At 38.9% G+C, this 22,385-nt stretch overlaps 2 protein-coding genes across 2 annotated transcripts; one reads left to right on the top strand and one right to left on the bottom strand.

Moving 5' to 3' along the window:
• Positions 1 to 6,372: 6,372 nt before the first annotated feature.
• Positions 6,373 to 16,053, bottom strand: LOC101312965. The gene is made up of 4 exons (XM_004288284.1): positions 15,968 to 16,053; positions 12,763 to 13,249; positions 9,900 to 12,372; positions 6,373 to 6,892 (listed from the first exon to the last, which is right to left on the bottom strand). Exons 2-4 carry the CDS (start codon positions 13,188 to 13,190, stop codon positions 6,863 to 6,865), a joined length of 2,931 nt encoding a protein of 976 aa, XP_004288332.1. The 5' UTR covers positions 13,191 to 13,249; positions 15,968 to 16,053; the 3' UTR covers positions 6,373 to 6,862.
• Positions 16,054 to 18,842: 2,789 nt separating this feature from the next.
• LOC101315277 (probable pectinesterase/pectinesterase inhibitor 51-like) lies at positions 18,843 to 21,603 on the top strand. The gene is made up of 2 exons (XM_004288292.1): positions 18,843 to 19,913; positions 20,729 to 21,603. The coding sequence occupies exons 1-2, from the start codon at positions 18,866 to 18,868 to the stop codon at positions 21,409 to 21,411; spliced, it is 1,731 nt and encodes a 576-aa protein (XP_004288340.1). The 5' UTR covers positions 18,843 to 18,865; the 3' UTR covers positions 21,412 to 21,603.
• Positions 21,604 to 22,385: the final 782 nt, after the last annotated feature.

Raw genomic sequence — 22,385 nt, 5'->3', positions numbered from 1 at the left:
TCCGGTTCATCATCTCCATTTGTTTTTTCTAATTTTGAGGGCCTTAACGATCACCAAATTGGCTGAAATTTTGCAGAGATGATTTACACAAGATGATCTAGATATGTCTAGAAGGAAGTTTGAGGAAATTCGATCGGGAAGTGGTGCAAAAATGGAAATCCGCACCGAAACCTTCGGTACGGACGTCTGCAGTCGAGAAGGCCTATATATATATATATATATCCCAACTAATTGCATATAGCAATGATAAAGATGCATCTAATATCAGAAACAATATAAACACAATATATGCATATGTTTGGATTGCATCACCCTCTCTAATGTACTAGATCAGACGGTGGGACAAGTGTCTTATGTCATTTCTTTTGTTTTGAAATGCAATACTTTCACAGAGGGTCACTATCTATTGCTTCTATGTTATAATTCTTGCTTCTCTTCACTTGCGCGTGCAAAACGCAATCATTTTAGGGTTTCAGCTCTGTTCCCAGAAACCCATGATGTAACATTTCAATTTGCATACATTTACACTAAATTTGTGAGAGTAAAACCAACAACCTGTATACCCACCTATCCACATATGCATATATTCCAACATGTTTATCAATCATCATATCTCTATGTATGGATATATACACACGCATACATTTTGCATGAAGTAATCAGAGACTTAGACACTTTGATCATGAACTAGATGGTACGTAGCAGAATCGGCAAAATTCACCCCATTAACAAAACTATCTAACTTTTTCTCTCCATATATTCCATTAAGTGATTCGTGAAGTCTACGAAAATTGTAAAAGATCGAGTAGAGAAAAAGTCAGCTATATGTTGTAAGCACACACTAATTGATTCGTAAAGTATACGAAAGTTTTTTTTTTTTGATTGGAAAAGAAATAGACACTAAATAGAGGTGTCTCTAGTGCACCCATAATTTAATTACAGAGTCAAAGGTTAAAGCTAAGACTGCATCCGGAGGAACACATTCCTCCCAAACACACAAATTATCTAACCTATGACCAAAGTTTGCAATGGAGTTAGCCACAAAATTCGCCTCCCTGAAAACGTGTTTGAAGCTAATGAACTCAAACGAGCTTCGAAGGGATTTAATATCTTGACAAAGCTTGAGCAATCTCCACGGGGTGTAGAGACGCCATTAATGACATCAATCACGAGCTTGGAGTCGCCTTCAACCTCCACCTTTTTAAAGCCGGCCTCTTCTTTTTGGATCAATGAGGCCATTACCGAGGGCTAGGGCTTCAGCTAGGGAGTCCGTTACAGAGCCTCTTCTTTTTAAAGTATACGAAAGTTGTTAAGACTAGAGAAGAGTTAAAGGTAATTAGTCATTTGTCATCGTCCTGATCCACTCGTTGGCTGGGTACTAATTATTGTATGTTATTATTCACATGAGGAACGAATCACACAGGTAATCTCATTTCTGTAAAGAATTTAATTTTTCAAAAGAAAGAAGAATATTAAGATGCCGTTCGGTAACGTTTTTAAGTCTATATTTTCATTTTCGGAAATGAAAATTACGGACACTTGATATTGGGAAAATTACGTTTTCATGTCTATAAGAATATATTAAACATTACCGGACAGGTTAGATGGTTTGGTGTTCTACTTCAAAAAAAAAAACAATGGTTTGGTGTTCAAAGGGATTAGGTTAAATGATTGATCGTGTTACATATACTATATACGTACACTCAATATGTTAATGTCACGAAATTTTTACTCTACAATTAATGCATATACATATACAACGTTAACATATACAACATCTTGTTGGAAACAAGAAATGTGTATTATATACATATACATATACGTACATATCGATTTATATTAGAAAAAGTATATGTAAAAAAATCTGTATACGTACTCTGAGTCTCTGAGACGCATGTCAAGAACAATGGAAAGAACACAACAGACCCAAATTTCTTGCTTAATGAAAATAATGATGATCTCTACACCGTTATGTTCTGTGCAAGGAAGTCAGGACTTTAGCTAGGTAGCTCTGTACGTAGGAAACCTAACTATGCTAGTCAAGCTAGGAATCCAACTCGATCAAAGAAAGTGGTGATCGATAAATGGCATGCCATCGATCTATGTATATTCTTCTCTTTTTGTAAAGTGCGAATGGTGATTCCTTATTTGTTCAACCAGTTCGATTCAAACAAAGCAGTATTGTCAAGAAAACAAGACAACCCTAGAGTGAGCTATAGCTAGCCATCGATTCACATAAGATGGTCCAATCTCTCAATAGTAGAGTTGCGCAGCAGAAAAATGATTAGGGAAGAAGAACATTTTAAGGATAGGGATATCTCTATTGGATATGAGATCTGACAAGAAAAAGACTGCATTTATTTTCCATTGAATTGGGTTCCTTATGAAATGCCATACAAAAGAGAAAAGGGATAGCTGCTTTTTTCTATGGATTCAAGAAAAGGGTTGGGTGAGTGGTCATGAAATTCAAAGCTTCTTGCTTGGGAGTCTGCACTAGTCTGCAGAATTCATAGTGACTGGCTTAGAGTGAGGAATTTCAAGTTTCCATTTTCGGGAAAAGGTCTCAAAAGTGATGTGTTCCTTTGTTGGGTCTGTTTTCAGGTCTCAGAAAAGAAATTAATTTAAAAGCTGTATGTAATTCTTTGGAATTGCATGTATCAGTATCACGGTACTACTGAGTTTTTGGGAGCTCTGAAGAAGTACCCAACCAAACTGCACCTTCCTTTTAATCATCATCATCTTCTTCTTCTTCTTCTTAAGTCTAAGTCAGGACTTGATCGATCGAGCATATTACTTATACATAACATACATGCACGCATATGAAGCTTTACCCTTTTGACATTGTAATTAATTAAGGATTAAACTCATTTTACCCTCATAAGATTTTGAGTTGACCTCATTTTAGACCCCAATCTCCCAATTTTGAAAATTTATCCCCTGAAGAATCTGTCAAAATTGAACGTTAATTTTGACTTTATAGCTCACTTTTAGGGTTAGAATAGTCGGTTAACAAACAAAAATCACACTTTATGACCCAATTTCTAAGATTTCATGTTAACATTTAACCTTCAAATTGGACTAAATCTTAGCAAATAAGCTAGACTGATGAAAATTAGAAACTTTAAGGGGTAAATTTTCAAAATTAGGAGATCGGCGGCTGAAATGAGGTCAACTCAAAACCTCAGGAATGTAAAATGAATTTAATCTATTAATTAATCAATTAGCGTATCCACGAAATGCAAATAATTAATAGGCTAATCATGCATAAATTTCATTAGCTATGGGATCCCATTAAGTATCATGATAACATAATGATTATGAATTATCACTTCAATAGAGTAGTACTTAATTGGATCTTAAAGTTTACAGCATGTTCTCTCTCTAACCTAGGGTTAGGGTTTCTTTCTTTTTTCCTGAAAACGTCGAGCTGACTGCAATTCTTTTGGGATAAAGGGTATTGATGCTATAGCTGCAAGACTTGCATCTTCTCTAACTGACCCGAGCGTGCTTATCTCTGTTATCAAACTAATTTACGGCTACGGTATGTCAATCGTGTTGTTTAAGTGCAAATAGTTAAATACTGACCCGAGCATCCGGATGAGTACAAAGATGGATCATGGGTTGTTATCAGTGAACACAAACACGGTAAAGCTCCGTCATCTAGGTTGTGGTCATAGGCGACGAAAGAGATAAAAGCCGTCTTCTAGGTTGTTGTATTAGTCGACGAACAGGATAGTGTTCCGTCGCTTAGGATTGCAACTTAGGCAACGAGCCCAAATTTTCTGTCACCTAAGACAATAAGATGATCTGTCTCCTAAGATCTCAAACGACGAATAAGTGATCGTCGCCTAAGAGTGAAGGCTACAAACGTACCCGTCTGTTTAGGCTAGAAAACGTTCGTTGGCTAGGAATTGTCTTAGTCGACAGAGCCAAACATTTCGTCGCCTAAACACTTGCTTCACGCTTCCTAGTTGACAGATCTTAGGCGACGGGTATTCTGTCGGTTAGAATTTGAAGCGATAAACTGGGTCCTAGGAGATGAATATGTTCCGTCGCCTAGGTGCTGAATTCTAATAGTGTATGCTTGGTTTTCATAGCTTGATTAGGTTCACCTTGTTCTTTTCTGTTTAGAAATAAGTGATCCCTAAATGTACAATAATGATTAGTGCTAGCATGCCAAGTCCTTAACCTGTCGAAGATATGACGGGGGCAAGTATATATGTATTTGTGTCGTTCTAGCTTGAGTTAAATGAAATTGCCTCTTTTGGCTTTCCATCCAAAAAATTAAAATAAAAAAATAAAAAACTAATCTCTTAAATGTTATAATTTTGCTCCAAGGAAATGGCCAATTAATAGTTTCAAGTCGACTTTTGTGAACTATCTCATCAAGTCAGTATATTGAACTTTCGTAGGGTTTATAAGATCCCTAGTCATGAAGGGTCTTTCGTGCTGGAATTGACCTTTCTGGTCATTTTATTCTAAAACTGTCATTTTCACTCATAATCTAGATTATCAAATTTTAATCTTTCAATCTTTGTTCAAATAGATTTTCAATATTTGTACCATTTTTTTAGGGATGTGAAATCCACACACTCTTTTTTCATTTTTGATAACTTAAATGTTGTCTTTTAATTATTTAAACTTTATTTTTTTGTGAATGTGTTGACCAAAAAAAGAAAAATGGTGTGTGGATTTCACATCACTTTTTTTTTTTATCACAACAACTCATCATCTACAGTTTAAATGCAGCAGCTCTCACGTACTTACCAAGAGGTGGCCCAAACCACAAGAACAAATGATCATCGTACCAAATTACCTATTTGAAATAAAAGAAATTTCACTAGCCACGGTGAATGATACACATACAATGCCAAATGCCAATTTCTGAGGGAATTTTCTTTTCAATTATTGATAAATTTTCATTGTTCTTCAAAAAAAAGGCATACTAGTGATCGATCGAGTCTTTTAAATAAACTCACAGCCTTAGCCCTTAGCTGTCCAAGCCTCTCTTTGATCACAAGCTTTTCAGTTTTCACATCCTTAGCTAGTTCTCTAGATTTCAAGCTCAAGCTCGATCTCGATCGACTTAAACTTAGTTGTCCAAGTGTGTTCCGTCGATCACAAATTTGTCAAAACCATTTGAAGATAGCTTTGGATTGAGTATCATGAAAAAGTATCCACTCTAACTAGCTAGATTTCAAGCTCTAACTCAATCGATCAATCTTAGCATCCAGTACACCAATCGAACTCGAGAGAGATCTTTAGCATAGACAACCCAAAAGCGTTCTTCTTGCTAGTTCTTACCTCATGTTATGTTAAGATTAAGAGACTAACGACCCTAAAACCCTAAGTAGCTGCAGTACTGGTCCTGGTGATCGCAGTCAGAGTATCCCATAACCTTGTGCTACTGTGCTATATAGCAGTTGTGTCAACACCCACCAGGATCAACAGGATTACAAGCCTATAACCTTACACGTGCGCTACGGTTTATGGTGCCCTAAAGCATTCAAGTGGCCCCATTCCCCTACTCTTGTTTGCACGTGAGATCCGTACATGTACGTTTTGACCCCATCTTTGTTCCTTTTTCGTTTTCGTTTTCGTTTTCGTTTTGCTCCAACTTTACGTCTAGAGCTAGAGCCAACTCAAATGGAACAAAATTTAGTGAAAATTAAGCAATAAAATCAGTGAAATGATGGAAGATCGACCCATATTTTTCTTGTTATCGATAAAATTTTGTTAACTCAAGATATTCATCCTAATCGATAAAATTTTGTTAACTTAAGATATTCATTCTAAGTAAAGATATTTTATCGATGATAAATTATATATATAGAACTTAAATTTTTTAAACGTGAAGTAGATGTTATATAAAAAATTTGGATTTTGCACAAAAGTTTAGTAATTCAGCCAAAGGAGTCGGATTCTATACATCAGAGAGAAATGTATTGTAGATTTTAGGTTTTATGTATATCAACATAATCTTTTGCTCTAACTTGGTACTTGGTTGTCTTCCTTTCTTGAATCATAGTTCTTATACAGAGGTAGAGATTCCAAAACCTTTGTCTTGCTCTGTCAATTTTCCAATGATAGCGAACTGATTCGCAAGAACTCTTATCTTTAAGGATTAGGAGCCAGTTGTGATCACAGGTACTCCAAATCCAAACCCTAAGAACCATCAGCTAAGCCAGTCAACGAGGCCGCGCTGGGAAAGAATTAACTTTCATGTTGTTGTTTGCTTGAAAAAGAAAACAAAAAACAAAAACAAAAAAAATAGTTTAGTGAGTGAAGTCACTCGCTTCACTTGAGGTAGTTTAGACTTCAACTGCCAAACAATTCCATTTCTTAAAGATTTGCAAATATCACTTTCTGCATGCTCATAATCTGGTTTTTCCCAAAAATATACTGTTAAAACAGCGTTTCCAAATGTGTCTGAGTTTCAGTCATAAGTATCAAAGTGATCCTAAAATTGCAAAATCAGTAAATCACCAACTTCAATCAACCAAAAGGTCTTCTATAAAGTTATGAACATGTACATGAATCAACCCTATGGGAAAAAGCTTCATTACAAGAACTAAGGTGAAGGTGAAAAGCAGGGTTGCAGCAGACACCAACAATTCCTGATTTTGCATAGGATGAAAACAAACTAAGAAACAAAAGAAGGTACAAACATTTCAACAAAGAAAGAAATCAAATGCTAGCACTCTCTATTATTCAGTCTTGAGTTTTACTATCCTCGAGCCAACTAGTATACATTAACAGTACGTTAAACTAATATGTCCAGAGGCTGCGAGACCGGGAATATCATGTCAGCCAGCAATATTGTACGACACAAGAAAACAAATCAACACCATTTCCTCCACTTTTAGCCTTTCTGCATTTTTTCCACATATGCCTGCAAGAAATGTAGATACCAATACAGTTAAAATAGTAAAAAGTTAATAAAGAGATGCAACTGTTTGACATGTTTAAATATAATAATACATTATTTGCATTCCTCTGGAAGCACCCACAAAGACTACCAACCATAGTAACAGATGCACTAAATAATAATAAACAAGGTATTATTAAAGTATAAAAGAAACGCAACAGAGAGTGATGACGATCAAGATATTAGAATCAGACGCAAAACTTTCTGGCTGCAATAGATCACTTAAAGAAAGGACAAGATAAATCATGTCATTTACGTATTTGTTTGCCATAAGGCAAGTTAAAGTTCCTAAAAAAAAATTTATGATTCCATCATACTTTCTCATAGCAGATAATATGCAGGCTATAAAATAGTTGAACCAGACCAAAATCTTCACATTGATGCTTTAAAGACAAAAATGTATGTGTGTATAAACGTGTGTGTGCGGTACAGTGCCTGTCTCTGAAAAACTACATGCTAATTGGCTGAAGTTTGAATATCTATAAATTATAAACGATAAACGTTCACCTTGGCCTCACAAGGCCTCCGATGAAACTCTTCACCAGACTTCATAACCCAGAGTCCCAGACTTCCAAATCATACAGGGTCGGCTGATAAGCTTGAAGAAGCTTTGCTATCTCGTTTAAGGCAACAGATGCAGATGCTAGTAAAAGTTGGAAAGGATTCTAGTTTCTTTTTCTCTTTTGAATCAATTTAGAGGATTCTAATTACTTCCAAACCATATTCCATTTCAACTGAGGAAACAATACAGACCAATAATTTTTGTTTCTCTGGTAAAAAGGAAGGAATCTGACATATGGGCAACAAAAACATCTTAAGATAAAACACACTAAGGAATCCCCAAATCCAGTACTTCTCCCTCAATCCTAATTCTCTCTGTATTTGCCAAAACAGAAAAACGAAAAATATAGAATAGAAAACGAAAAGAGAAAAGTACATGTTTTAATTCCCAGTGGTTTGTAAAAAAAGATTGTCAGACACTGTATTGGAGTTCCAATGGTTAGTATTAAGGCCAAATCGATTTCCTCTCATTAAGGGCTTTAGTATTTCAAAATCACATGGAATCCAATTGCACTAAAGCCATAGCTACTTAGTAACCATACACCATGGAACCCATCCCAAAAAAAAAGGAACCTCCATAGCCAGAAGTATATATATACAAAGCTAACAAGTTGAGACACAATTCCCCCTAAATTCAAGATAAACTGCAGCCTACAGCGCTGACCTCTGTTCTACTAGCTCCAACCATATGACATGAAAACGCAAAACACAACTCTACAAAGCTTTAGCCTGTCTTACTAATTACTCTTTTTCTCCGTCCCTCCAACACATTCCTCGTAAGCTTCTCAATTCTTTTGACTCACTTCTCTTGCGATTCCACAAAGAGGAAAATGTAAGCTCTCTCTCTCTCTAGAGAATAAATAGAGAATCAGAAACTCTGCCAACCAACATTTATCTACCTTCAGCACAGCACGCAAAATCAGAAATACATTATATGCACAATCCTTTCTTATTAAACAAAGAATAGGTGTGACAGAAGCAGACATAAGGCGTTCTTAAAAATCAAATGCTCCCGTGCTGCTAAATAATGATTTCTCCTACGCTTCAGCCAACCTACAGTGGATCCCCATAAGCTTGTCAAAACTATTGATTCGCTTCCTTTGGAATCCCACAAAAAGAAAGTAAGTAGGTAAGCTGACTATGCTCTAATCCATTGCAGTCCCCTTCAGATTCCATTCTATCAACATCCTTGTACCATGCTTTAGCTTCCCACACTTTAGCTTTCAATTCTTCTCTTCTCTTCCCACCCAAGGAAAGAGTCACTGGATTAACTCTATAACCCTTGTTTGATATTTGTCGGACTGATCAACTTTAATGCCAAACCGAAACATTAAATACAACAGACAAAAATCTTTCCACATTTTTCTCACCAACTATATACCACAGAGCCCAGCTGATTTAACTCCACATCATGTAATGGAAAGGCATTACATGTAAATTACAAATACTACTGAAAGCAAACATGGTGCAGTAATGAGTATATGCATCTATGCATCACTTGGTCTCACCTTCTCCTGTTTGGGCAGAATATACCCAATATGAGCCCGTAGGAGAGTACATCCCTAGAATGAACCACCTTTCAGATGATAGATTCCTCACACAGAGGCTACCCTTGAAAATAGATTCTCCCTTGCCATACCTTTGCAGAAACTGTCAATCTTTGAATGCACAACCCCTCCTCCCCCCCCCCCCCCCCCCCCCAAAAAAACCCCAAAAAAAGAAAAAAAGAAGACTAGTATCCTTGATAAGATTTGGTGCAGGATAGCTGCCCGGGACAGCGCTACCAACCTTACAACAATGAGTGGGGCAGTATGTCCTCATCGTCCTGCCTGTCATTCGTCCATCATACTCTATAGTCTAATGATTCCAGTCATTTTTTCTCTTGGGGTGGTTGAGGGATCACTTCCTGTGTGGTTTGTTCCTACAGACTATTTTGGGTTGATGTTGTTATCCATTGTTGGTCTCGTTTGTTTCCTTCGTATGGGTTTGCCTTTGTTCCAAGTTCTCACCATTCTAAATTTGGTGGGAAGTATGGAGGGAAGGATAGATTGAAAAAACAAAAAAGTGAGTGACTCCAAAGTGGATTATTCGCTTTATACACAGATCTTTTCTTATTCTTATCATCCTTCAAAATTATGACGATGCAAATTTTACATTTATTCGCTATAGGAGCACTCTGCATACCAAACAAATCATGCAGATGATAAAATATGAATAATGTATACAAATAATCGTAACAATAATGCTGATGATGGAACAAGACAAAACAAAAAAGGAACGGGCATCTATCACTGAGAGCAATAAAACTAATTACGCACATTATATTTATAGTGAAAGGATAAATCATAGAAAAAAGAACAGCGAAATTAATAATTTAATCAGTAGATGCTCCAGTCTAAAAGTGACTCACCAGTACAAGTTTTGTCAGCTTCGGTTTTGAAAAGGACAAATAACTGTCAATCTTTTCTTGTGTCTGTGGAATATTAGCCCCCGGTATGGTACCAGTCACTTTGTCAACCACCTTCTTCACTATGGTTTTGTAGGCATCTTTGCTGACTTGACCGTCTTTCCATGAGGGTTTCAAAAGATCTTTAACGAACTCCGCAAGAGCAAATTTAAATGCACGAATCCCCTTCGCTTCCTTGGGTTTCTTGCCCTCATCAGCCTCATCTTTATCTGTGACCTCCAAGGGACCATTTTCTGGGGAGTCGCTCTCTTCTTCTGCTTTCTTCCTCACCTCAATGCCAAGTTTATTAATTCCATCAGGCTGGTGGCTCTTACGCCTAGATTCTTCTGAATTACAAATCTGATGGTTATCATTCGAAGGCTTCTCAAACTTTCCATCAACACTTGTCGTACCTGTGCTATTTAGCACAAGGCAAGCAGAGTTGTTACTGTGTTCATGCTTCTTAAGTTCCATGCTATTAGATGTAGGATCGTATGGCTTCTGAGACAACATGGCTGGATCTGGCCGAATATCTGAAAACTGGTCAGAAGATCCTTCAGATTTGGAAAAGGGAGGAGCATTCAATGCATCATGAGAATTTAAAGCAGCATAAAGGTGTGGAAGATGGTGTCCATTTTCCAATAAATGAGCCAGAGAGGCTGAAAGACTGGTCAGTTGTGTAAGATCTTTACCACCTACCACATTACTCACTGGAGGAAGGCCAGTAACTAGTGATGGCTTTGAATCCCCTATATCTAACTTGATGACAGAATTCCTCTGTGCTGATAGTGTATCATGTGGATTTACAAGTCCTCCTTGGGTGTGAGAAGGGACAAGTGCTTGACTTTGCCCAATTGTGTTCAAGCCAGGAAAGGGATAAGCAGTTGAACTCTGCACACTATGGTCAAAGCTTTGGTGTGACATGATATTTGCAGAAACATTGAGGTCACCGCGAGAACTAGCAGTTCTATCAATTGCATTCTTGCCATCCTGTGGCAATCCAATGGAACCACCTTCCCTTATGTCCTGGCTGTGTAGATAATTAGATCTTTCAGCTATCATTGGTTGCATAACTGAAGCACCACCATGTACCTGGCCTGAAGCCTCTCGCATTATATCTTGGTTGGTAGCTTTTTGAGAAGTATCATTAAGTCTTGAAGATTCTGAACCCCGTGCAAGGTGACCACGCTCTTCTCTGCTGATATTGTTCGACGTTTGCAATGTATAATTCCAATCCGGAGACATGTCTTGTTTGCAAGCATTTAAAGAAGTATCATTAAGTCTTGAAATTTCAGAACCTCGTGTAATGTGGCTATGCTCTTCTTTCCCAATATTGGAGGGTTGCAATGTATAATTCCAATCCGGAGACATATCACCAAGCCATTTTTCAGAATCTTTTGACTTGGCACCTACTTTATCCTCCTTCCACAGTTGTGCTTCCTTATCATTCTTCTTGGCTGGTTCATGATTAACACTTGGGTCACCACGCATTTCTTTCTCGTTGTTATGACCATGCCCCCATCTATTATCATTCATAGACCAAGCATTTGACCTTCGCTCCGGAACGCCAATATTTCCGTTATTATCTGCAGCCAACTTTGCTGACTCTGGCAGAGCTGCAGTATCACTCCATTTTTGTCCATCCCATGCATGGTCTGCATCATTTCTATGTTGTCCCAGGGCCCATCTGCCATCCCGTGGCCTTCCGGTATTATTTGAAGGGCTCAACTTTGCAGAATCCGATGGAGTGCCATTCCATTTTGGACCATTCCATGCCTGGTCTGTATCATTTAAATTGTGGCTCAATCCCCACCTGTCATCCCGTAACCTTCTTTCAGAGCTTACATGTGACTGAATATCATGGGAAAACCGACAATAGTTTTTGTTCCGACAATTTCCCGCGGCAAAAAATCTGCAAGGAATATCACCACTCCTGCGGGGTTCACGCTCAGCACCTCGCTCGGTAGAAGCATCTCTTCTCCTTCTATCACTGTCCCTTTCCCTGTCATTGTCCCTTTCTCTAATAATCTCATTTGCATTATCTTTACTGAACCCATCAGAAACTCGGAGATTATCAAACTTGCTAGATGCCTCCCTCCTCGACTTCCCATTCACATAATCATTACCATACGAAGACCTTCCACTCTTTAATGGATTATCCCCTGCAATAGGGGCTGTAGGATATTTTGGACCGCTGCCTTTCCTGTGCCTACCTTCCCAGCTATCATCATAACTGGAATTGCCCTCATGTAGTAACTGACAGTCACTTCCTCTCCTGCATCTTCCAGCAGCAAAATCCTTGCACACTTGAGCTGAAACTCCTGATCTGCTTCTACTTCTGTCAAGGAAAACTGATTCTCGCCTATAGCCACGATCTGGACTCCTACTCCAGCTCTGGCTTCTACTCCTGGTCCAGCTTCTACTTCTACTCCTACCCCTGCACATAAACATCTAATAAAATAAGATACAAACAAGTGCCAATGGGGTCCAACTAGGAGGACATAAACTATCCAGCCAGATGACTCAAACTTATAACCCCAAAAAACATGAGATTCAAATCAATGAACAACTGAAGGGGATATCCAGCAACAAAACCAATAATACATAAAGAAGTACTGGCCAAGAGTTATTCAAACACTGTCATAGATAAACAAAAATGACGCATGAGAAGAGCACATAGTTCCTTGTTGTGCAAAGAGGAGAAAAGATTATGTATGTCATTGACATCAGGACATAGTACAGTTTCGAAAACAAGAATCATTGCTATCTAAATTACATACGCATGTCTGTAACTGTGACTCAGAAATTATATGAGTGGAAATCTAACCTCAGTGACCTGCTCCAACCACTTTTGGGGGACCGACTACGATGTTGTCTCCACTCTTCAAGACCAGGAGACATCCTTGTGCTGCAATTTCCATCTTCTTCCCATACCATGGAGTCTTCTGTGTATCTGCTACCGCCCTTACTGATACTTTCATTCCTATGTGAGCTTCTGCTTCCAGGCAAATGTTCCCTGGTTGGCAATCCTAAACTACGCTTAGATCTCTGCATATCATTCGTCTCTAACCCAGACCATTTTGGAGCATTACTACCACCAGGCTCTGGAGAGTGCCACTCACGTCCAGATTCTTTATGATGAAATGGCCTACCTGCTTTTCCCATCCAACCATCATCTGGTATATTTGCATCTTCAAACTGAGGCTCTTCAGATAAATCCCATTTAGAGGAGCGTTTCCTGCTGCTTCTACTCATTTCTTTGCAGCTGAGAGCAGCAGCGGTTTAACTTACTGTCACTCAGTAAAATCAGGAGACTAGAAAAAAAAAAAAATACAGGAAAAACAAGGTCAATCTCAATGACATACAATTTATGATGCATGGATACGCCAAAATGACTGTACCCATACCAGATACTTTGTATGAAACAACATACGACAATCACTATTTGCTTCTTTGCTTAGTTAATCTCTCTCAAAGACTTCACCGAATAAGCCTTTTTCCGCTAAAGTGCAGAAATATGGTGAAATGCATATTGTTAAGGAACAAGAATAAGAAAAGTGATTTCATTGATTTGACATTATTGAGGATTAACTAGATAGATGATCAGTTTCTTTCGATTCAATTCAGTAACATCATAATTTTTCTTTTTCAAAAAAGAAACAACATTTTATAAAACAAAAGTCAATGTATGAGGAGGCGGACAAGATTCAAATAGACATCAGAAATGAAATCTCAATTAGACAATTAGATTCAAGATCCAACAAGAATAAGGATGCAGAAGACAGATAATACACACATATTCATATATCAAATATGAACATATAAACATATAAATATATTAACGAAGAAAAGGATATGGGTGGGGGGCTTACTACCCATGGACCCCTTTAACTAATCCCCTCTGACCTTTCCAAAACTTAAACCAGGAACTACCATTACCAATAAGTCCTTCAGGTGTGTCTACAATTTCAAAAATTATGTCCATAATTTAAAAGAGGGTCAGTAAAATTAAGTTTCGACATGAACCTCACACAACTGTCATGGGATCAGAGTTAATTATCAACTATAATTGGACTGCGCTTTTCCATTCCAATCTGTTGCATTTGGGATGCTAGCAGAACACATCAATTCCCTTTACACAAGTAAATATGCCACACGTTAAGATAATCCACTTAATTTCATAAGGTGCCCATTTGGAGTAACAAAGCCAACTTAATCACTTGATACGTCTCAAGTGGGTTAAGAAGGTAAACATCAGGTGTGATCTATTAATAGAATAAACACCCAACAAAAAGATGGCCATTCAATCATTATTAACATCCAAAGTTGGGAAGATGGCATTTCAGTATAAAAGAAAACATACAAAATGCTTGAAACAAGAGCTATTCAGAAGCCCAATGGCCATGAATTTGCCTAAAAACTCCCACATTCACAAGTATTGAAGAAATATGCTCTCAAGTACAGTGAAGAGAATTCCTTGTATTAAAATAAATTTATCTGCCAAACATTGACCTTAATAATTTTTACACTTTAATAAAACACACTTGGAAGAGAATCCTTCACATATGTTGTCAGAATCTTAATGAATTTCCAAACAATCCCAGTCTTCCTTAGCAACTTCAGATCCCAGTTGAAATATCTATATACCGAAAACAGCTACACAATTAGCTGTGAATGCTAACCACCAGGGAATGATATTATCATTTGTCTCCAAAAAAGAACCAAATTCAACAACCAGACACCTGCTCGACTTCTACACTCACACTCTTGCCCTTGCAAATCTTTTGAATCCTCTGGACAGCTAATTAATATCTTTCTGTGCTCCAGACAGTTTGATAAACCAGATAAAAAAGAAACTTGTTCGATGAACAACTATTTCTATCCACTTATTCAAAAGATGAATGCTGCAACCTTTAAGAACTTTATGGTTTTAGGCTCGTCCATCAAATCACCGTAAGAGTGACCAAAAACTGAGCATAAAGGGCATCAAAAATGAAGGCTGAAGCATTCTCTTCCGAGTCATTGGATTATTAAGTATTTCTATCCTCAAAAGCTTTCAGAGCAACCTCCAGTCTAAAGATTTATCCAACAATTTGTACTACTATATCCAATGTAGCACCTGTGGAAAGATGCTATTGTAATCAGTTACATTGAATGAAATTGGCAATTCCTCCATGCAGTGACCTCATGAAAGTACTGCAGAAAATTATACTAGATATCAGCACCCAGGTAAATGTACCCCGATAGAGTAACATAGATCTACAATACACACTATGGCTTATCTATCAAGGCACCTAGGCTACCGAAGAAAGCGAAAGTCAAAGAATGAGAGAAGAGCAGAGAAAAAATTCAGAACAAAAATCAATATCATAAACGACGATAGACATTTACCAAAAGCTTCCCAAAAAATAAAATAAAAACCCATCCTCCCCTCACTCCTATCCGCTCCTTTTTGGGCTGTCCACCCGTCCAAAATATCCTCCACTTTTCTCTACAGCTTCCAGTGAGATCCTTCCGTCGACCCCAAACAAAGATACCATACAAAGACCTCGTCTTTTCTAGTTCAAGTTTTTATCCTCAACTATTGTCTAAGAACATAAAACACACCATACAAGTAAGATCCAACTAGTTGATACCGCTCATCGGGGCAGTAAGTTTAAACTAGTATAACCAATACAATCAACAGAATTTAACCGCCGCAGTGGTTCAAACCCCATTCAATCATAATCATCAAAATTCCAAGAAGTATAAAAACATCATAATTTATTCAACAACAAAAAAAAAATATCATATTTTACCAAGAACCACACACACAAAAACCAAAATAAGCAGAGTCACACTAGGGCACCAAATCTCAAAATTTCACTACGGATTCGATAAACCCACTTCAAAGAACATATCTTTCAATGCAAAGTATGAATCTCGCTAATACAGTTAGCGGAGACAAAACCCTAACCCCATTAGATCCAATTAAAGAAACAGAAGCAGTGAGAGTGCAAAGCCCTAAAGTAGAGATTTTAAAGCGAACTTACATGGAATCTGAGAAACCCTAGACGGCGTTGGGCATGTTGGAACTGAGCGAACTAGTCTGCGCGTCAAAGGAAAGGACAGAGTGTGTCCTCTGAACGAGGAAGCGAAACAAGATTCTCTTTTTTTTTGTGTCTGCTGAAACTACTATCTTGCTTCTACAGTCAAATTCTCTCTTTCGACTAAATTGGGGTTTCTGCACTATTGATTTTTCCACAGGTCCCACTTGTGTTTTTCTTTTTTATAGTTGTGTTTATTTTGGAAATGCTTACAGTGTACCCTAATACATTAGGAGGGACTCTTCCGGCAATTAAAGTTTCTTGGTTCAAATCTTAGCTTGTTACAAACATACATAAGAGGAACTATAATTAAATCGTTCTAGGTCTCAAAGTGGAAGCTCATTCGATTATAATTTTTCTATCTAAATTTATGATGTCTTTTGTCGAATGAATTTTAAATTTTCACCATTACTTATATGATAATTAATTAACTATGTCACCAGTGAAGTTCATTAGGTCACTAACTAACAAGGAGATTCATGCCCAACCACTATTAAATTTTCATCCAATAATTGAAAGCAAACTGAAGTGATCAATCTTCTTTCTCATGGCGTGGTATTATGGCCAGTAGACCTATTTTTGCAGCTGGGTTAGGCTAGAACATTGAAGATTGTAATCAGATTGACATTTAGACCGACATACTGTAATACAAATGTGGTTGCTTTGAGTCGAGAGCTTGGGAAGAAGCAACAATTTGAGAATTATTATCTCATTGCGTTGAGATTCTAATCATTTATCTTAGCTCTAATGTTTTTAAAGCATAACCGTTAGGAAACCACTACCATATTCTTCCCACCAGTATGAAGAGCAGAGATGTTTATATGACCGTCAAAGTCGATGGCTTGCTCTCCAAAAGACTAATTGGAGACAAAGATCAAATTTTTTTTGGCTTAAAGATGATGACTGTGATTAATTCAACTTGCTTTCGTTGAGCCTCACACAGAAGAAACAAAAATACAATCAAAGGCATCCTTACTCCTTGTACTTGGGTCAGTGAGTCCATGATTTTGAGTAGCATGTCGTGCAACATGATGGACTGACTGAGATTGGGCCTCCCTTTTGGGCCTGAGGTTCAGACTCTTCTTTGTAGACTCTCTTCTGCTCTGTAGGAAACTAGGCACGTATTATTGTGCCTCATGCATACGTTGTGAGTCTATTTTCTATACTATTTTTGCATTTCCTTTATTTCCATGTCTGCAAGCTTATCTAGCCTATAATCTATTATCTAAATGAGTATAGCCTCACTTTGATTATCAAGTGAACAAGAGTTGTGTAAGGAGAATACTCCCCTACATGAATCAATTGATTTTATTTGCCCTATGTACGCAAGGCAGTTGATCGATTCATGATGTAATCTCTACCTTCGATAGAATAAATATCTTTATCTACAAAAAAAAAAAATCAAATTGGACAAGAAAATTGATTTCTTTTAATTAGTAAATAGGACAGTTAATGAATTTAGCAAACAAAAACATATGAGTAATAAATGAACGAATTGCTACTTTATTCACTTGTACAGTCTTGTACGATCGAGTTTAGATTTATATAATAAAATTTTGCTTCATTAAAGATGATTATGTTTAACAAAAAAAACACACAAAATTTTGAGTTATTTAATATTTTACAAAATTTTAGCATAAACACTTTTGTATATAATGTTCGGACACCCAACCTTCAATTCTATTTCCATCATTACATGTACGGACTATTGGAAAATTTGGTCGATGGATGTTAATATCACCACCAGGTTTCGTTCCCTACAAAATCACACAAATATGAATATATTGATAAGGATTAACAATCATCACATGTAGTTATAATAATTAAAATAACAAGGGTTATAAGACTTTATCTTTTTGATTTGTAGGCTTTCAGAGGACACATCATTCAAAGAGTTTAAGGTTAAGGAGTGTAATAACTGTCATTAAGAGTAGATTTCGCATCTTGAAGACAATGTCTTGGTGTAGCAAGTTTATGACGTCCTACCCTCCAAGGTACAACAACTGTTAATCCTTGTAAGCGTACACTCACATATTTGAATCCTAAAACTGCTTAGATCTTTCTTTAGTGAAATAAAGAATAGAGAACTTCTCAAATAACAGCTCTAACGAAGTAGAGAAAGAGAGAGAAAAGACGAAAGAGGTAGTGAATAATAAAGATTGTTGTTTTCTTGTATTTCGGGAAGTGGTTTATATAGAATTTCTTGAGGCTCATTTATGTGTCGAACATTATGTTTGAATTGAATTGAACAGTATGCTTATATAGGACCTTGGTGCTGCGTAGAAGAATTTTCATCGTTCATAACTTGATATGAAACTATTATAAAAACCAAAGTAATTGACTCGTTTTTGGCGAATATGCTTTTAAATCACCTGATAAGTTTTCCATTGACGCTTATTTTTCCCTATTGTGCAAGTCAATCCTTCTCCCAGTCAATGCTCCTTCCCCATGGAATTTGCTGCACCATCATCGTTTTCCCTTCTCTCCTTAAACAGTAACCAACCCAGATCCAATCTCGCGACAAATTCCAAACCAGAGAAAACAAACCCAACTGTTTGATTTTGCCTCCCTTCCCGCAGCCAATGCCCGTAGCTTTCATCACTATTCCCTCCATTTCTACTGTGACTCTGTGAATCCGTGACAGACACAAGAACAGCCGAAAGCAAATTCCACTCACCCAGCCCCGTGACTCAGTCCCTCCCCTCGTGACCCCTAAATTACACCAATTCAAATTCCACTCATTCAGCCAAAAAAATCCAAATTGGTCCTCAAAAATAATGACCCAAATTGCTACCTTCCAATTCGAAAGCGTTTCTCTATTGGCGCATTAACTGAATCCCTTCTATGACCACCCATCATAGAAAACCCATAAAATCCAGCTTCCCCTCACTCTCGAAGCGATGTTCCTCCCTCTCCAAAACCTCCAAATTCATCCTCATCTCCATGGCCTCCCTCGGCTTCGTCTCCCTCCTCACCCTCACCCTCTTCCTCTCCCTCTCCTCCGCCGCCCGCCACCACCACCCTAAGCCCTCCGCCACCAAATCAGCCGCAACCCAGATCCAACTCGCCTGCAAAGCCACCCGCTTCCCCGACACGTGTCAATCCTCCCTCTCCCAGCTCCCTGACCTCCCTCCAAACCCCACCCCCGTCGAGACCATCGCTCTCGCCGTCCGTGTCTCCTCCGATGGGCTCCACACGGCCCAGAAAATGGTCACCGACATTCTCGGAGCTTCGAAAGGAAACCAGAACCGCACCACCGCCGCGAACAACTGCCTCGACGTGCTTAAGAATTCCGAGTACCGCGTTTCTCGCGCCACCGAGGAGATGTCACGTGCGCGGATTAAGAGCGCACGTGCCGCGTTCAGCGCCGCGCTGCTGTACCAGTACGACTGCTGGTCGGCGCTCAAGTACGCCAACGACACCCAGATGGTGAACCAGACGATGTCGTTTCTCGACGGGCTGATCGGACGGTCCAGCAACGCCCTCAGCATGATGTTCTCCTACGACAACTTCGGCAACGACACCTCCCTGTGGGCCCCGCCCAGGACGGAGCGCGACGGGTTCTGGGAGCGGACCGGCGGGTCGGGCGACTTTTCCGGCGGCGGAGGAGGAGGAGTGCCGAAGGGTCTGAAGGCGGACGTGACGGTGTGTAAGGAGGAGGGGTGTGAGTGCCGGACGGTGCAGGAGGCGGTGGATAAGGTGCCGGAGAATTTGGGAGCAGGGAAGAGGTTTGTGATTCAGATAAAGACTGGGGTGTACGAAGAGACGGTGAGGGTGGGCTTAGCGAAGCGGAACCTGGTGTTCCTCGGCGACGGGATGGGCAAGACGGTAATTACCGGGTCGTTGAATGTGGGCCAGCCCGGAGTCACCACTTACAATTCCGCCACCGTCGGTAGGTCACTGTTTCCATTTCGTCACGTCTCATTCATATTTGCACTGCATGCCGGCGCGTGCCTGTCACGTGCATGGTTGATGTTGTAGGATTTGTTTCTCTTTTTTTTTCTTGGTCGGATTTATTTCTCAAATTGCATGCGTTTTTCTTTTTTAATTTTCAGTAGATAAATCTATTCAAAAAAAATTTCAGTAGAGAAATTAATTATCGGTTACGATATTTTATCATGTTGCGGAGTGCGTTTTTATTTTTGTTTTTGACGCTAGGGGTAGGAAATGCAGTACATGCTGGAGCACACTAGCTCACTCAATAGTGGAAGATGGGTCGGATGAAGTGTAGGTGTTATCGGCATGGGTGGGGTGGGTAGGTTCTTAGTTTAGGTGATATAGCTTGTTGCCCAACTACGGCTAGCTTTTTGTGTTCCTCACATGGATGGATAATGGGGACTCATTTTTCTGGAGATGACATGATTAGTAATATCTTAAACGTAACTAAGATTACATGATTTCACTTATCTACTTATTTGTGAAATGTTATCAGCAGAATTCTATGTAGTCACATCTCTTTGATAAGGTAGGATAGATGATTACATGGTCTTCGTGTCATTGCGGTGAATAATCTGTTGAATCTTTGAGTTTTGCCATATTATCTGAATTGCTTGCTAATGCACGCAATAATCTGTTATGTCCGGGAATTGATTTCGCCATTGCACTAAACTGATCAGTGTCATTTTAATATGGAAACAAGTTACTGAAATCTGTTTAAGCTGACAAATTTCATTTGGCATTGATGATGGTTAATTGTATATTATGCAGGGGTTCTTGGTGATGGGTTCATGGCCAGTGGTCTTACAATTTCGAACACAGCAGGCCCTGACGCCCACCAGGCAGTGGCTTTCCGATCAGACAGTGATCTATCTGTAATTGAGAACTGTGAATTCTTAGGAAATCAGGACACTTTATACGCACATGGAAACCGTCAGCTCTATAAATCGTGCAAAATTCAAGGCAATGTGGATTTCATCTTCGGAAACTCAGCTGCCATTTTCCAGGACTGCAACATCCTTGTTGCTCCCCGACAACTCAAACCCGAGAAGGGTGAAAACAATGCCGTCACAGCCCATGGTAGGACAGACCCTGCACAGTCAACAGGTTTCGTGTTCCAAAATTGCTTGATCAACGGAACTGAAGAGTACATGAAGTTGTATTACAGCAAGCCCCAAGTGCACAAAAACTACTTGGGGAGGCCGTGGAAGGAGTATTCAAGGACGGTTTTCTTAAACTGCAGTATGGAAGCTCTGATTACCCGGCAGGGTTGGATGCCTTGGAGTGGTGATTTTGCTTTAAAGACACTTTTCTACGGGGAGTACGGGAATACCGGAACAGGTTCAGATCTCACCCAGAGAGTGACATGGAGCAGCAAAATTCCAACCGAGCATGTTAATACATATTCAGTGCAGAATTTTATTCAGGGAGACGAGTGGATGGAGACCATTTAGAGGAATATGCCTTTCTGTTAAGTAGGGGAATTTAAATGCCCCTCTTTGAAATAATACATCAATTCAACTAGGGCAGTACTGCATTGTAGGAAGAGATGCATTTTAGTGCCCTCTTAGAAATGTATCAACTTAAGAATTATTGGTAAATTATACGGCCTGCATCCTTATTTGTGGTCAGAGCCCCAAAGTAGCAACCCCCTCTAGAACTAACGTAAGCATTTGTCGTACGAGCCGGAGCTAAAACATTTACCAACATTTATCGTCCTTCACAGCCGGCCACCCCACATCCCTTTGAAAGTCCTTGAAGGCGAGGCCGGCCGTGCCGCTATCACTAACTTGACTCTGATGCTAACTGGTTTAGGAGCTCCATGGATAGTGAGGTCTGAACATCTAGAATGTCGCATTCGTTGAACAATCAAAGTGAAAAATGGAGTTGATGAACGAATAGGAGGAGGGTAGCTTTCTTTAGTATAACCTTCAAGGCTTGTTCAACAATGATTGGAGTCTTGGCAAACAATACAAGCAATGCAGGCCAGACTAGGCAATAGTGGTAATTCAACAAAACACGGTTTTGAACTTTTCAACAAATCATCCTGGTTCATATGATACGGGACCAGATCAGGATAGAGAAGCAACCATCATCTAGCCAAAATGTCAAGTCTGTTGACCTGACTTTTAGTAAAATGTTGGTCACTTTCACCTCGAGTATGTTTTGGGATCCTTCTTGTAACTTATCATTTAATTGGAATGGATTAAATTTTAATGGAGAAATTATTGGTCACTCCATTAGCTTTCATGCGCTCGACAGTTTACTCCATTAACTTTCAATTTCAATCGATTACTCCATTAACTATCCAATGTCACACAATTAGGTCCATCCGTTAAGTCGCCGTCCAAATCAGTGGTTAAGTTGCTGACTGGACATATTTTTCAACTGGAAATTCCATTTTAACACCCCACCTCTCTCTCTCTCT

Source organism: Fragaria vesca, linkage group LG1 (assembly GCF_000184155.1).
Source record: "Fragaria vesca subsp. vesca linkage group LG1, FraVesHawaii_1.0, whole genome shotgun sequence".
NCBI lineage: Eukaryota > Viridiplantae > Streptophyta > Magnoliopsida > Rosales > Rosaceae > Fragaria > Fragaria vesca.
The sequence above is the reverse complement of the archived record's forward strand: the minus strand, read 5'-3'. Positions and strand labels throughout refer to the sequence as shown.

Coding starts and splice junctions, on each gene's coding strand:
- LOC101312965 (XM_004288284.1), bottom strand. CDS start 13,190: ATGAGTAGAAGCAGCAGGAAACGCTCCTCTAAATGGGATTTATCTGAA. Junction 12,373..12,762: donor GGTTGGAGCAGGTCACTGAG/GTTAGATTTCCA, acceptor GTTTATGTGCAG/GGGTAGGAGTAGAAGTAGAA. Junction 6,893..9,899: donor AGCTGACAAAACTTGTACTG/GTGAGTCACTTT, acceptor CATTTCTTGCAG/GCATATGTGGAAAAAATGCA.
- LOC101315277 (XM_004288292.1), top strand. CDS start 18,866: ATGACCACCCATCATAGAAAACCCATAAAATCCAGCTTCCCCTCACTC. Junction 19,914..20,728: donor TTACAATTCCGCCACCGTCG/GTAGGTCACTGT, acceptor TATATTATGCAG/GGGTTCTTGGTGATGGGTTC.